Below are 12,995 nucleotides of genomic sequence, written 5' to 3'. Positions count from 1 at the left end.
CCCTCAAAAGTACGAACTTCCTCTTCTCCGTACACCATTGATCGATCTTTCGACATCGACTTCTAATAGACTACCACGATGCCCGCTCCTTCAACCACCCTTCTCATCGAGGGCTCGTTCACCGAACTCGCCGATGAGTTCGCCCAGTACATCGATGCTCTTCGCAAGCCCGACGCCGCCGCGTCCAGTCTCCAGGCCGACATCGCCCCACTGTTGGAACCTCTGCGCCAGCAGGAACAGTCTGGTACCGAACCTGATCGCAAGCAGCGCGATGAGGTTCTGAAGAAGCTGGTTTCCGCCGCTACCGTCCTGAATGCGGCCCCCGAGAAGGGTAAGCAGTTCTTTGGTTGTTGCTGCGGGGCCAAGAATGACCCAAAAGACTCATGACACATGGACGCAATTGACGCAATTGACGCAAACCAGAGATTATCTCCGCCTACAACCTCCTCGTCCACCTCGTCCACCAGGCCTCCGATCCGGACATGTTCCTCTCCCGCATTTGCTCCTACCTCGCTAAACCCATCACCGCCTCTCCCCAGTTCGGCCCTTCCCTAGCCATCTCCGTCTTGTCCACCATCTTCAATACCCTCGCTCCCGCCGACTCTAGCCGCTACCATGTTCTTTTGGCCATCGTTGCTGTCATCCGCCAGGCCGGTGCCTCGGTCGCATTCGACGCCCTCAAGCCCCAGCTGACCTCTCAGCTGCCTGCTTGGCTTGCCGCTTGGGAGCTCGAGGCTGAGGAGGCCCAGCGCCTGCACCTGGCCATCGCCGATGCCGCCCAAGCTGCCGGAGACGCCGAGCTTTCCCAGTCCCATGTCGTCCAGGCCTTGCAGACTATTCCCGCGGCCCAGGCCTCCAGTTCCGAAGCCCGCGATCTGGCCGTTCGTGCCCTGACTTCGGCGCTCACCTCTCCCGCCGTCTTCGACTTCACTCCGTTGACCGCTTCCGACGCCGTTCAAGCCCTGCGCACCAGCGACAGCACCCTCTTCGAGCTGCTCGAAATCTTCACCGCCGACACCCTTGACGCTTACGAGGCCCTAATTGCCGCCAGCCCTCTGGCTGGTATCTCAGGTGGTGTGCTGGCTGAGGCTGGCGATGCTCTGCAGACTAAGATGCGCCTGCTCACCCTGGCCTCGCTGGCCGCTACCACCCCCTCCCGCTCTCTGCCCTACGCCACAATCGCCAGTGCTCTGCGGGTGTCGGACGAGGATGTCGAGAAGTGGGTCATTGACACCATCCGTGCTGGTCTCGTCGAGGGTAAGCTTTCGCAGCTGCGCTCTGAGTTCCTCGTCCACCGCGCCACCTACCGCGTCTTCGGCGAAAAGCAGTGGGCTGAGGTGCAGGGTCGCCTGATGGTCTGGCGCCGTAGCCTGGAACGCGTTTTGGGTGTTGTTCGTTCCGAGCGTGAGCGCTTCGTGCGCGAGGGGCTGCAGGCGGCCCAGGCGGCTGAAGAGGCTGCTCAGGGAAAGTCCGCCGACAAGGGCAAGTCGGGTGACCGCCGTCGCCAGCAGGGCGGCAACAGCAACAACAACAACAACAACAACAACAACAACAACAACAACAACAACAACAACAACCAGACCCAGTCTTCGACCCCGGCCGCTCCTGTCGCCAGTGCCCCCGTGGAAGCTGTGGCTGAGTAAATGATGAAAGGACGGAAATGCGGGGAAGGATCAATGACTGATGATGAGACCTACATACCTTGTTTTTGTCTTTCGACCTGCTATCTACCAGATACCACACCCTTCAAACCGCGCAGACGGAGCTAGGGACGAGCTAGAAAAAAAGACTTAAAAGTATCTCTGTGTCATGGCTGGGCAGCGGTGTTAAACGCTAATTTTTCGTGTCTTTGGATTGGGTGTTTGTAATTGATTTCTTGTGTTCAAGGCTGGAATGTTCTCTTTCACTGTCGGATCGAGATGGACGATTTGATCGCTTGCGGTGTCGCTTGCGGTGTCAGGAGGTGGTCTGCTGTACCTAGAACATGGAGGATAATCGACTGTGTGAGATGACCTTTATAGTCGTATGTCCGCCCCAGTGGCGGAGTGACCTCCCTCTCCTGGGCCTTATGCGTCCTCGGCGGAGATCAGGGGCAGAAAACTCCAAAGATGTAGAATCAGGCAGGTCAACCCCGCAACGAGTCTATAACAAGATTGAATCTTCAACACTATATGCAGTGTATATAGATGTGAATATATATGTACTTCGAAACGCTAACACTATGAACCGACCACACACGTATCATCACCCGACCGCCTGTTCCACAAGCCCTGGAATCTCTGCGACACATCGCCCATTTTCCTGGCGGGACTCACAGGGGGTTCAAGCCCTTCTCGCGGAGCCCCACCCGAATCCTCTCATAGACGTCCTTGACATCGCCGGTAGCTTTCACGGAGACCACCTTACCCTGGGCCTCGAAGGCCTCGACGACGGGCATACTCGTTTCGACAAAGGTACGGAAGCGCTTGCGGATGCTCTCGGCGTTGTCATCGTCACGACCGCTGGTCTCGCCACGCTTGAGGAGGCGGGCCTCCATCACCTCCTCGGGACAGTCCAGGAAGAGGGTCATCTCGGAGGGGCAGACCGTGTCCTCGAAGAAGACGGCCTGGTCGAGCTTGCGGGGGAAACCGTCCACCAGGAAGCGGGGCTTGCTGCCTGCGTTGGCGGCCGGATTCGTGCCGGCGGCCAGGGTCTCGGCCATGGCGTCGGACAGCAGCTTGACGGTGATCTCCATGGGCACAATCTTGCCCTCGCGGATGTAGGTGCGGATGAGCTCGCCGGCCTGGCTCCCTTCGCGGACTTGCTCGGCGCGGAGCAGGTCTCCGGCCGACAGGTGTGTAAAGCCGTAGTCGCGGACGAGGTTGGCAGACTGCGTGCCTTTGCCGCTGCCGGGCCCGCCGAGGACGAAGACGACGGTTGTCGTGGTGGGGGAGAAGCGCGGGGTGGACATTTTTGTAGGATGTATTGGTTATTTTCCTTGTTTTATTTTTGAGTTTCCGTTGGGAGGCGAATGAGATTGATCGGTTTCTCCAAAAGAGAAATAAAATACAGAGACTTGTAAGAAGAGAGCGGCGGGGGAGATGAGGGAGGCGGGAGGCGCGGAGGGGGTTCGAGTCCTGTGAATCAGGTCGAAGACAAACATGTTAGTTTGTTCTTTTCGGTGGGGGAGTGAGTGAAGCGGGAAAGAGGGGTACAGATAGAAAGTACTGTACAATGACAATCGATTTACTTACTCACTTAAACAGCCTCGGATGGCTTGGGTTTATGGACTCCGGTACGGGACTTTGAGAGGAGAATGAAGGAACCAGATCCGATACCAATAATGATCAGGAACGGAAGGACTTTGAATTGAGAACGGCTATATTGAGTGGATTGAGGGGAAGGATGGGTGGAAGAAGTGGAAGAGGGAGAAGGAGAGGGGGAGGAGGAGGAGGAAGAGGAAGAAGAGGAGGAAGAGGAGGAAGAGGAGGGGGCGGAATAGGGGCGGCGGTGTTGCAACTGGAGCTGTTGCTGGAGAAGCACCCGAGAGGAGGCACGCAATGGGCGAGGAACAGTCCGGATTAGGGTCGACATGAGATTGAAATTGAGATTGAGATTGAGATGAGGAGGATGAGGATAATGAGAAGCGCAAAGAGAGAACGAAAGAGGAAGAGGAATGGATCTGATTGTCGAGGAACTACGAGGTTAGGTTGCAAATGATTCAATCGTACTCAGTAGGCAAAAAGTTGCATTCCCCGTTTTAAGTTGGCTGACGGGGGGGCCGTTTGCGGACTAGCGCCACGTGGGAAAGTACAGGACGGACTATACACATTCAGGTATAATGAAAGATATATTGATGTTTAAATTCAAATATGTATTTATATATGCACATATCTTGATATGTACGTATGTACTAAATGTACTAATAGGTAAGTTATATATGTCTCTCTAAAATAATGCTGCCCGCTCAAAATCAATGCTTTCGCTAGTCATCCGCCACCACTGGAACCTCGTAGTATGCCTGCATACGACGCTGCTTAAGCATCCAGTAGATGCCCGCCAGGAGCCCGCCGACGGAACACACCACCAGAATGAATATCAGAAGGCCACCCACCCCATGAATGACCTCATTGGCCATATTGACGGCCTTGGCCTCCTCCTTGGCCTTTTCATAAGCCTCATCGACCTCTTCCACGTCCTCCTCTGGTGCCTTCTGCTTGCCATATAGGATAGCTGGATCGTCCGGCGCGGGCTTCGCATCGCCCTGGAAACCGGCCAGGCGCCAGTTCGGCGGTGTATCTGTCCGGTGGATGTCTGATGTGCCCAAAACGTTGCCACCCCCATCAATTGCTTCCACTGATACCCAGTCTAGGTAGCCTTCGGCGATATACATGGTCTCGAAGTCGAACTTGGTGGTGTTGCCAATCAGCACCGGAAGACCGTGCCGGTCAACGCGTGCATAGAAGTTCCAGGATGCAACATCCGTTGCACCGTTCCAACTGACATGGAAGATGGTTGCCATATCCGTCTCGTCCGTTCCGTAGACCGATGCCACAACATCCGGCGGTTGGCTAGGCCGACCCACGAAGGGGAATTTGTACGACCGGTAAGAAGAGAAGCGCGTGGACGCGAAATTAGCCTGCATCAGTACCTTGCCGTCAGGACTATGCTCGCTCTGGTATCCTCGCTCGCTCCAACCAACAAAGACGTTACCGTTGGGCAGCCTTTGGACACTGCCACGCAGCCTGGTCAGGTCGCCGTCCGGCCGGTCGTACCGATCAAGTAGGCGGGCCGTCATGGTTGTTGTGTCGACCTGGACAAACATCGCAGCTGAGACTGTCTCCTCGTTCTCCGCCTCATCAGACGCATTGTTCAGAAAAGAGAGAGTCGTGTGCGTGGCATTAGAATCCACAAACCGTGCGTGATGTTGCTTGGAAAAGGTGAAATCCTGGACAAAATCGGAATACTTTCCGCCCAGTCGCCAAATAATGCGTCCGTCTTCGCCGGATATTAAGTAGATCGTGCTTGTGAATCGGGCCGACAGCAGATAATCACCTGCCGCATTTTTGTCTGCCGCGTTCACATGCACATAATCCCAGCCAGGTTCATTGGACGCCGGCCAGTCGGCGTTTACTTTGACAGACTCATGAATGGGAATGTATCCCAGTGAATTCCACTCGAACAAGACCTCGCCTGTCGCGATGTCCAGCTCGACGAGCCCCCCTGTGACTATCCAACCGTACTCGTTTGGCCGGCCAAGGTCTCCTAAATCCACGTATTCATTCCGGTAGGCGCAAGCTAGTGCTGTCTTTCCGCCGTCGAGGACATTGAACTCATGCATGTTGAAAGTCCCAAGATCATTAGTCACTGCAACTACATTCTCCGGCTCGTAATGCTGGTCGAGGATGTAACCATATCCTTTGTCCGATGCACCGGAGTTGTAGCCATGTTGAAGAATGAATGAAAGGTGAGATTCGTTGTCGATGTTGTTCACGGCCTTGAAATCAAATATGTTGCGGTTGTCGAACATGCAAGATCCGGCCCAGATGAGAACCTAATGATCCACACTTGATAAGCTTGATGCTCCATCGTTTCGAGGCAATTTTGAACGAGCATTCCGCTTTCTCGTAGCAGGTACCAAAGAAATGACACGGCAGAGGGACAGAGTCAAGGGACGATGAAAAAAAAAAAGGGAAGAAAAGAAGCGTGAAGATTAGCACTTACACCATCTGCGTCATAAATGTAGGGTCCAACTTGGCAAGGTTTCCATTGCTTCGTGGGTGCTTCTGGGTCAATCACGCCATATGGCGCAACGAACCAATACCCCGGACTGACAGCCGGGCGATCGTAGTAGGCAATATCGAATTTCAGGGCTCTGATCTCCGGCAGCTGATTGATTGTTAGTTAGTTAATTAGAGACAGACGATGGCCGATGTTAGCACTCTTGACCAATACTTACTGTGACAAAGGACATCAGATCACTATCAGTTTCGGCTTTCGCGACGACACCTTGGAGAGCAAGCAATGACAAGAACCAGAGGGATAACATGTTGAAGGAGTGACTGGGAGAGGAATGATCCCCTCCAAAGGCGACATACAACCAACTGAATGGGTAATAAGCAACGAATAATGAACTCAAGAATGAAAGGCCAAGAAGCGAGAGAGAAAGAGAGGAAGAAGAAAAGAGAGAAACACGCGGCAGACGAAGGGGAAACGATCAAATCAACCAGCACGGTCGTCACCCGACCCCAGAGCCAAATTCACATCAGTCGAGGGTGATCATCGGAGACGCTGCCGAGCGGGGAGGGTAAGGAAAAAGAAACAGTTCCATGTTTGGAGTGGGAATAATGAGGGCCTATTCATCTACTCGTACTGGAGTACGTACTCGCCCCCGTACGGAGTACGGCAACAGAAGTAGGAGTAGCGGTAGCGGCAGCGGCAGCAGTGGTGGTGGTGCAGTGTGTCTGTCAGCAGGAGAGTGTAAAAACCACTCTAGAAAGGGAAACGGGATAGGGTCGGGGACAAGGCTTCATTGCAATAGGCTAGAAGTCCGCAAAATCTGAAGGACACTCCATCAAGCTTGGCCGAGAAAGGTCAAAGACAACGTAATCATCGATGGCTGCGATGGACGCTGACGATCAGGCGAGGCGGACACTCTTGGCGGCGTTTCGGAAAGTGGAGCTGAGGCACCACACAATCCAGCCAGATTCGTGGACTCGATGGAAAGAAACGGACTCAAGTACAGTACCAGTACTCAGAGAAGTATAAGATTGTACGTATGAGGAGTACCTCATACTACTCGGTACTATGGAGGTGCAGATAGAATCGGCTTACACCACTTGATATAGTTATGTGGTTCAGTCTTGTCACCCGTTTGAAGATAGATAAGTAGATTTCTGCTTTGCTGAGATTGGACATCGGACATCGGACATCGGTTACATCTCCCTGTAACTACCCGTGATTCGGCACTGAGTGACCCCAAACGTGGTATTCGTCGTGGCTGTCCATGGGTGACGTTTCAAAGGTCTTGGCACAATAATGGTTAAATTGCCAAATAATCGGATTCCACTCTCAGTCGGTTGTGAGGTTGTGGTTCTCGCTTGATTTGGGCAAGCAGATGAATGACACCTGAGTTCATCTAATTGACCATTGACGGCTGACATATGCCTCAAACTTCACGGAACCGAAGAAGAGACACTGATCCGCCGAGATCGGAGATGGTTCGAGTGCCTCACTCAGTAGTCACGAACCGGCTGTTTCCACATTAGTTATGGCCAATCATCAAAGCAAATATTAGCTGTCTGGTGCAACGCATATATATCCATGTACGTGCATACAATGTATATCCACAGAGAGATGAAGGCCGGAGTTTAGACAAACATAACAACATGGGCTGGACCCTTGGTTCATGGTCTCATTCCTAGTACGCATCCTTTTTCTGTCCCACTTGCCCCTTGGCGCACCGTCTGACATTACGCAGAATTGGCACAGATTGCGCTAAGATCAAAAGGTACAGTAGAAGCCTTATCAACTCTTCCACAAATTGCTATCAATCTTTTAGATCTTCCATGCTCAAAGGACATATAACTAATGGTCATTGAGAGGCCCGCTAGCTGTGTCGCACAACCCACCCTTCACAAAGCATAGTCCGCAACGTCAGGCTCCTGAAATATTTTCGGCTTGTACTTGAGAACTTCGGCCACGGCTATCAACAGCAATCCCTCCGTGCTCTTCACATCCTCCATGCCTAGCTGAGGTGGGAGCCATTGCCCACACACATCCGTGAGATTGAGGCGGGCTGGATCTCCCGGACCATCATGCTGAAGCGCATCTACGATAAGCGCCCATGCCAAAGAACTGTAGAGAACCCCTTCATGGGTATAAAGGCCACCGCCGGGCCGATTCCGGCAGATAGTCTGCAAGTGGTTGTTGGACACATCTGCTACCGGGGAACCTTGTAGAATCCCGGAAGCTTGCTTTCCACTCATCGGTTGCACGATCTGATCATATGAGGAATAGACAGTCGTCGTGGGCACATAGGCCGAATCGCCTCCGACGCGTCTCAACGCTCGAACAAAGCCTGCATGCCACGCTTGTTGCCAGATGGCAGGAGTACAGACAATGTTCGAGAGGATAGGGCAAACAAGTGTTGTCTCCACAGTCCCATGGAAGTCGGGACTGATCGCAATCAGATCCGTGACTACGGCGCGCGTGGACGGCCAATACTTGAATGCCCATTGGGTGTTGAGACCTCCTTGAGACCATACTATAACTGTCAGATTATCTTCCGAGAGGGTGGAGAGATAGTTGATTGCGTATGCAATATATTCCGAATTGACTTGGACGTCCCCTAGAGACGCGGAAGGGACATTAACCCAGGCCATGCTTACTTCAGGTATCGCCTTTCGTAGCTTTCCAAGGTTGGACTGGAACATTGAGCCGGCAGGAATGGCTGTGCCAGGAACGAGAAGAACGAGCTTGCGTTCACCTTTTCTCCTGGTCAGATCGTCTTGTATAAAGATAGCAGCCCGGAGAGTCTCCTCCGCGACACTATAGGACACATCCTGAGCAGCTTTCTTTGGATATAGCGGTTGATGTGCTAGCACTGGATTTCTGTTGTGAAGCAAATTTAGTCGAGAGTTCTGATACTGATTGAGTCCAATGAGTATGTCCTGTGACAAAAGTTCTGAAGTGACAATCTTGAGAGCGAGATCGACAAGAGTGACTTGTCGACCTCTGGCGAAGATCTTCTCAATCATCTTCAAGACCAGGGCCACGGAGCCGTCCCCAGGAATCGGAGGAGCGATACTCTCTGCAAGCCTTGCTTGTATGGCAAGAGCAAGATCTAAGACTCGGCCATCCACTCCGGGTTCAAGGGCAGCATCTGTCAAGATTGAAAGCAAAGTAGGAGCTGGAGTAGACTCGAGCGAGCAGTTAGCCAAAAGCGTCGGGCACGAGCTAAGTGCCGCCATGAAATTGCCAATGAGGAAGCCTGTGCTAAGAAAAACACGGAGTTTCATTTTGAAGGCCAAAAAGGGAAGACTGCCTGACTGCAGAGGTTTGTGCCTCCAGAGATAAACCCTGAAAGAACCTGCAGCAATTCTACAGAGCAAGATTCAAGATGTATAAATTCCATCCATGCGTGAGGTCCCCTCGTCCTCTTCCCCTCCATGTCCCGGTGCAGCTGGTCTCAGAGTCCCAATACTGGAAGTCTTCTCCTGAGTGGAGGTCAATAACAAGCGAGCAAAAAAAGGAATATTTCGCCATGGATCGGTCATCAACCTTGCTTGGACTCAAAAAGAGTGCCAGCGGCGGTAGTTTGAAGACAGAGCAGGTGATAGTGAGTACTGATAGCAACCGCGGCCATTCGTTCAGTTGGCCAGCTCCTATCTTTGGGATCCAACACCTAAGGAAAGACATGGCGTTGGCCGAAAGGCGCCAGATAAAGTCCAGGGCTTGCTCCCACTCGGTCCCCAAGTCCCTGCAGCGGGTCCCCTGTAAGCTTGTCATCCGCTCAAAGCTGCGGACTTCTGAGCAACCCCAGCTCAAACTAGAGCCGCGATGGTCAAATGACCAAGAATGCTGCGCAAATGGTTCGTCAGGCTTTCCGTCTGGAAAGGATATGACGCTCTGTGCTGAATTGAATGCTACTATGAACTCAGCTCAGATAAGTCTGATCGAGGGTTCAATGAGGAAAATGCCGATGCAAACGAGATTTGATCGGGATGAAAGTGGCATGGCTGAGAAGTTCCTTGGCTCCTTTCAATTGTTCAAGTGGGAGAAACCTAACTACTGCCACAATTGCAGCCTTGATCTTCGTTTTTCCGTTGTCGAGAGATATGATCATGTACGAAGTACCTCCCTTTAATCGGAGGTTATGGGCCTCTATGAATGATGCAAGGTCAGTCTGGAAAAGCTGGCCGAGCAATCCCAAATTGATCCGCAAATCATCTGTCCATCACTGTTCACATCAGTCAGTCCGGCATGCGGTGGAACAACGATGAGGATTAGGTGGTCAGGCTGAGGAAATTTGCAACGGAATCTGTACTAGTCCTTCATAAATTCAGTCCGCCTGGTCATATGTTGAAAGGCAAAGTCGCCATCCAGATGATGTTTTTTCATGGTAACCTGTAGACTTACATGCGGACAATAGCAGCGACTTGGACAGAAGTGAAAGCCTTAGGCATTCATATGCGCCGAACCATGGTCGTCTTCTCGAATCGGACACTCTAGAAATTTCAAGGCCGAAGCTGAGCAGATACCTATGCAAGCCGCCCTAGTTACTGCAGTCGACGTTGCCAGATACCTTCAGGCGCTACATACTGAACTAGGGGAGAGGAGACAGACCTTGACAAGGGATGCCTGTCCACCGCTAGAAGGCTTTTAACACTAATCGAAGACAGTCTTACGCTCATGTCGCCGACAATGTATGTGACTTGTGGCCACCAGTCAAGCAATAAAGCTAATTTATTATTCAATCCCCGCGATGGCCGAATAATGCTTCCCTCGTCTTATGCAGATACTGCACGAGAGGTGTCTGTAAATCCGGAGGGCTTTTTGCTTGACGCCATAAATCAAACGCCTCGCAGGGGGCCTTGATTGTGGATGAAGCGATATGCTCAGAAGCATGGATAAGTATGGTTACATCTTCATGGGTATACGAGGGCAGCACAATCTCTATGGTTACGGTTGCTTGCCCAGCATGAACCTGGAGATTGTGTTTGTCTCCGACTTATGATGCAATTGCTCTGTTGATGTCTAAGTTACAGCGAGGATGCGAGGACGCTTGCCTACTGTGTAGTGTCGACCATGGCATTGGTAAAGACGAACAGTTGAGCACCACCTAGCAGACGTGATCTGACAGCAGCAATGATGGAAGTCAGTTGCATCTGAATCAAGACTTCCCCCCCTTGCTACTCTTGAGCTGCATTTGATTCATCTCAAGCACGATGGGAGTCGTCCAAGAGTCCCAGCACACCACTAGCTGGGCTCAACCCTTGGCAGTACGTGTCTCGGTGTCTTGGCAGGGTATCTGGAATGCAGGAGGAAAGTGAAACTAAAGCGAAGTTCGATTTTGGCGGTGGGGATGGGATTAGAGGTAACTGGGGAGGTGTATTCCGAACTCTCCCCTAAAGAGAGAGAGAGAGAGAGGAACGGGATTGGGGCTGTTCAACGGAGACTTATGAAGAGAGGAAGAGCCGGAGAAGGATCGATGACCTCGGGAAGGATTATGCAAAGAGATAGTTACATAGCTGATGACTGATAACTATTAGATGACTGATCCGGGGGGGAGGGTAAGATTCCTGTCAGGTACCTGAGTAAGTACTTCATACTAGGTAAGTTGGGAGGGGTGATGATTGGGAGGGGAGGAAGGAGGGGAGGAAGGGAGAGGGAGAGGGAGGGTGGATGGATGGCCCACCGAGGGATCCCTACTCCGTAGCCAGTGTAACACTAGACGACGGGATGATTAGCCCGACTACCACCGTTGCACCCACCAGTGGTCTTTATGTACAGTACTGTCCTGAGTCTTGCCTAGAAGTGTCACATACCACTTAGGGGGAAAAACTCGAAGTGAAGCAGAAGCAGAAGCAGCAGCAGAAGAAGAAGAAGAAGAAGGAGGAGGAGGAGGAGGAGGAGGAGGAACACCCAAGAAAGATGGATCGGCCAAGGGTCGCTGACTCTCTGTCGTAACTCAACTGCTCAACAACACCAACAACATCGTCATCATCATAGTCTGTGGCGACTCCCGAGCCAGGGTTTCGGCCTGCCGAAGTCGTCGCAGAAGGGACGCAGCCACATTGCGACCTCCATACCTACAAAGAGCCACCGTTGAGAATCCATTGGAGAATGTGAGTATGTGGAGGACATCAGTTCGTGTGTCATCATAACCCTCATCCATCAATTATCCATCATTTTCTTCCCAACCAAGAGACAGGTCATTGGTATCGGAGATACCAAAACAGTTTCCAAACAGGATGTATCTATGAGCAATCAGTACAGTACCTAGTAGTAATCAATCCACTTCATCCAATGCAACACTGTCACACCGAGTTCGATTGCGCCTTTGTATCCACTGATCCACACATGAATAGAACTGCACAGTGCAGTACATACAGCTTCTCGCCATAATAAGTACAACACAATGTAGATTCATGAAGGTTAGTCGAGACGTCTGTCTGTCAGTCTGCTTTTTGATATGATCCTACCGAGAAAATTACAGCACACTATCTGGTCACCTTCGAGACACGACAAAATAGGGTTGCAAACCTCCATAGACATTTCAACTACCAATAGCAGTAGCTCAGGATACCTAGTACGTATAACATGGGCCAAGCCTGAGCTACTCATTGTGAGACTAATGATATACTACCTTAAGTGTCAGTCACCAAATTATAGTCTAGTCTAACGGCAAGGTAGCAATTTGTTGTCTCCACCAGGCAGGCACTGAAGTTAGGGAGAAAAAAAAGAGTGGTAAGTACCGGACCATACCTACAATACCAGACCAGACCATACCAATAGCACTTACTTGCCCTTCCAATTCCTTCTGTGTTTCCACTTTTTCACTCAAGTACGCAAACAAGCAAAGCTCTAGCTCTCTCTCTCTCTCTCTTTCTCTCTCTCTCTCACACACACAAGACAATTTCAAGTCACTTTTTCCCCTGATAAATAAATAACACATACTAAGATTGCAGTTCACTATGTCCCTCCCTTCCCCCTTCCCTCCCTGTTTGTCTGTCTGCCTCTAAGCTGTCATTTTCGATTTTCGTTTCTTCCTCCCCCGCCTCATCCCTCGTACCCTGCGGAATGATAACACGCGCGGCGTTGATTTCGCATACCTTAAGAGACTAGAAGTGCCGGTACACTCGGATTACCACTGCGAAACCACACTTTGACCGCTGCCACTAAGTCGGTTCTACTCCCACTACTACTACTACTACTACTACTACTACTACTACTACTACTACTACTACTACTACTACTACTACTACTACTACTACTACTACTACTACTACTAC

At 51.5% G+C, this 12,995-nt stretch overlaps 5 protein-coding genes across 5 annotated transcripts; 1 reads left to right on the top strand and 4 right to left on the bottom strand.

Moving 5' to 3' along the window:
• BO86DRAFT_350455 (PCI domain protein) lies at positions 1–2,020 on the top strand. Its single transcript, XM_025669385.1, has 2 exons — positions 1–331; positions 424–2,020. Exons 1-2 carry the CDS (start codon positions 79–81, stop codon positions 1,641–1,643), a joined length of 1,473 nt encoding a protein of 490 aa, XP_025521861.1. The 5' UTR covers positions 1–78; the 3' UTR covers positions 1,644–2,020.
• Positions 2,021–2,132: 112 nt separating this feature from the next.
• Positions 2,133–3,424, bottom strand: ura6 (uridylate kinase ura6). Its single transcript, XM_025671913.1, has 2 exons — positions 3,234–3,424; positions 2,133–2,976 (listed from the first exon to the last, which is right to left on the bottom strand). The coding sequence occupies exon 2, from the start codon at positions 2,948–2,950 to the stop codon at positions 2,312–2,314; it is 639 nt and encodes a 212-aa protein (XP_025521860.1). The 5' UTR covers positions 2,951–2,976; positions 3,234–3,424; the 3' UTR covers positions 2,133–2,311.
• On the bottom strand, positions 3,057–3,698 carry BO86DRAFT_38851 (uncharacterized protein). Its single transcript, XM_025671873.1, has 2 exons — positions 3,234–3,698; positions 3,057–3,116 (listed from the first exon to the last, which is right to left on the bottom strand). Exon 1 carries the CDS (start codon positions 3,571–3,573, stop codon positions 3,238–3,240), a length of 336 nt encoding a protein of 111 aa, XP_025521859.1. The 5' UTR covers positions 3,574–3,698; the 3' UTR covers positions 3,057–3,116; positions 3,234–3,237.
• A 266-nt stretch (positions 3,699–3,964) lies between these two features.
• On the bottom strand, positions 3,965–6,028 carry BO86DRAFT_326891 (uncharacterized protein; the record flags this gene model as incomplete). The annotated part of the gene is made up of 3 exons (XM_025668582.1): positions 3,965–5,533; positions 5,704–5,868; positions 5,939–6,028. 3 exons carry the CDS (start codon positions 6,026–6,028, stop codon positions 3,965–3,967), a joined length of 1,824 nt encoding a protein of 607 aa, XP_025521858.1.
• A 1,585-nt stretch (positions 6,029–7,613) lies between these two features.
• BO86DRAFT_326903 (putative lipase) lies at positions 7,614–8,951 on the bottom strand (the record flags this gene model as incomplete). Its single annotated transcript, XM_025668583.1, has 1 exon — positions 7,614–8,951. One exon carries the CDS (start codon positions 8,949–8,951, stop codon positions 7,614–7,616), a length of 1,338 nt encoding a protein of 445 aa, XP_025521857.1.
• Positions 8,952–12,995: the final 4,044 nt, after the last annotated feature.

The sequence above is a fragment of the Aspergillus japonicus genome (genome assembly GCF_003184785.1).
Source record: "Aspergillus japonicus CBS 114.51 unplaced genomic scaffold BO86scaffold_127, whole genome shotgun sequence".
In the NCBI taxonomy this organism is placed as follows: Eukaryota; Fungi; Ascomycota; class Eurotiomycetes; order Eurotiales; family Aspergillaceae; genus Aspergillus; species Aspergillus japonicus.
The sequence above is the reverse complement of the archived record's forward strand: the minus strand, read 5'-3'. Positions and strand labels throughout refer to the sequence as shown.

Bases quoted from the DNA above. Each gene is read 5' to 3' on its own strand.
- BO86DRAFT_350455 (XM_025669385.1), top strand. From the start codon at position 79: ATGCCCGCTCCTTCAACCACCCTTCTCATCGAGGGCTCGTTCACCGAA. The intron at 332-423 runs GTAAGCAGTTCT...GACGCAAACCAG, and splicing joins GAATGCGGCCCCCGAGAAGG to AGATTATCTCCGCCTACAAC.
- BO86DRAFT_38851 (XM_025671873.1), bottom strand. From the start codon at position 3,573: ATGTCGACCCTAATCCGGACTGTTCCTCGCCCATTGCGTGCCTCCTCT.
- ura6 (XM_025671913.1), bottom strand. From the start codon at position 2,950: ATGTCCACCCCGCGCTTCTCCCCCACCACGACAACCGTCGTCTTCGTC.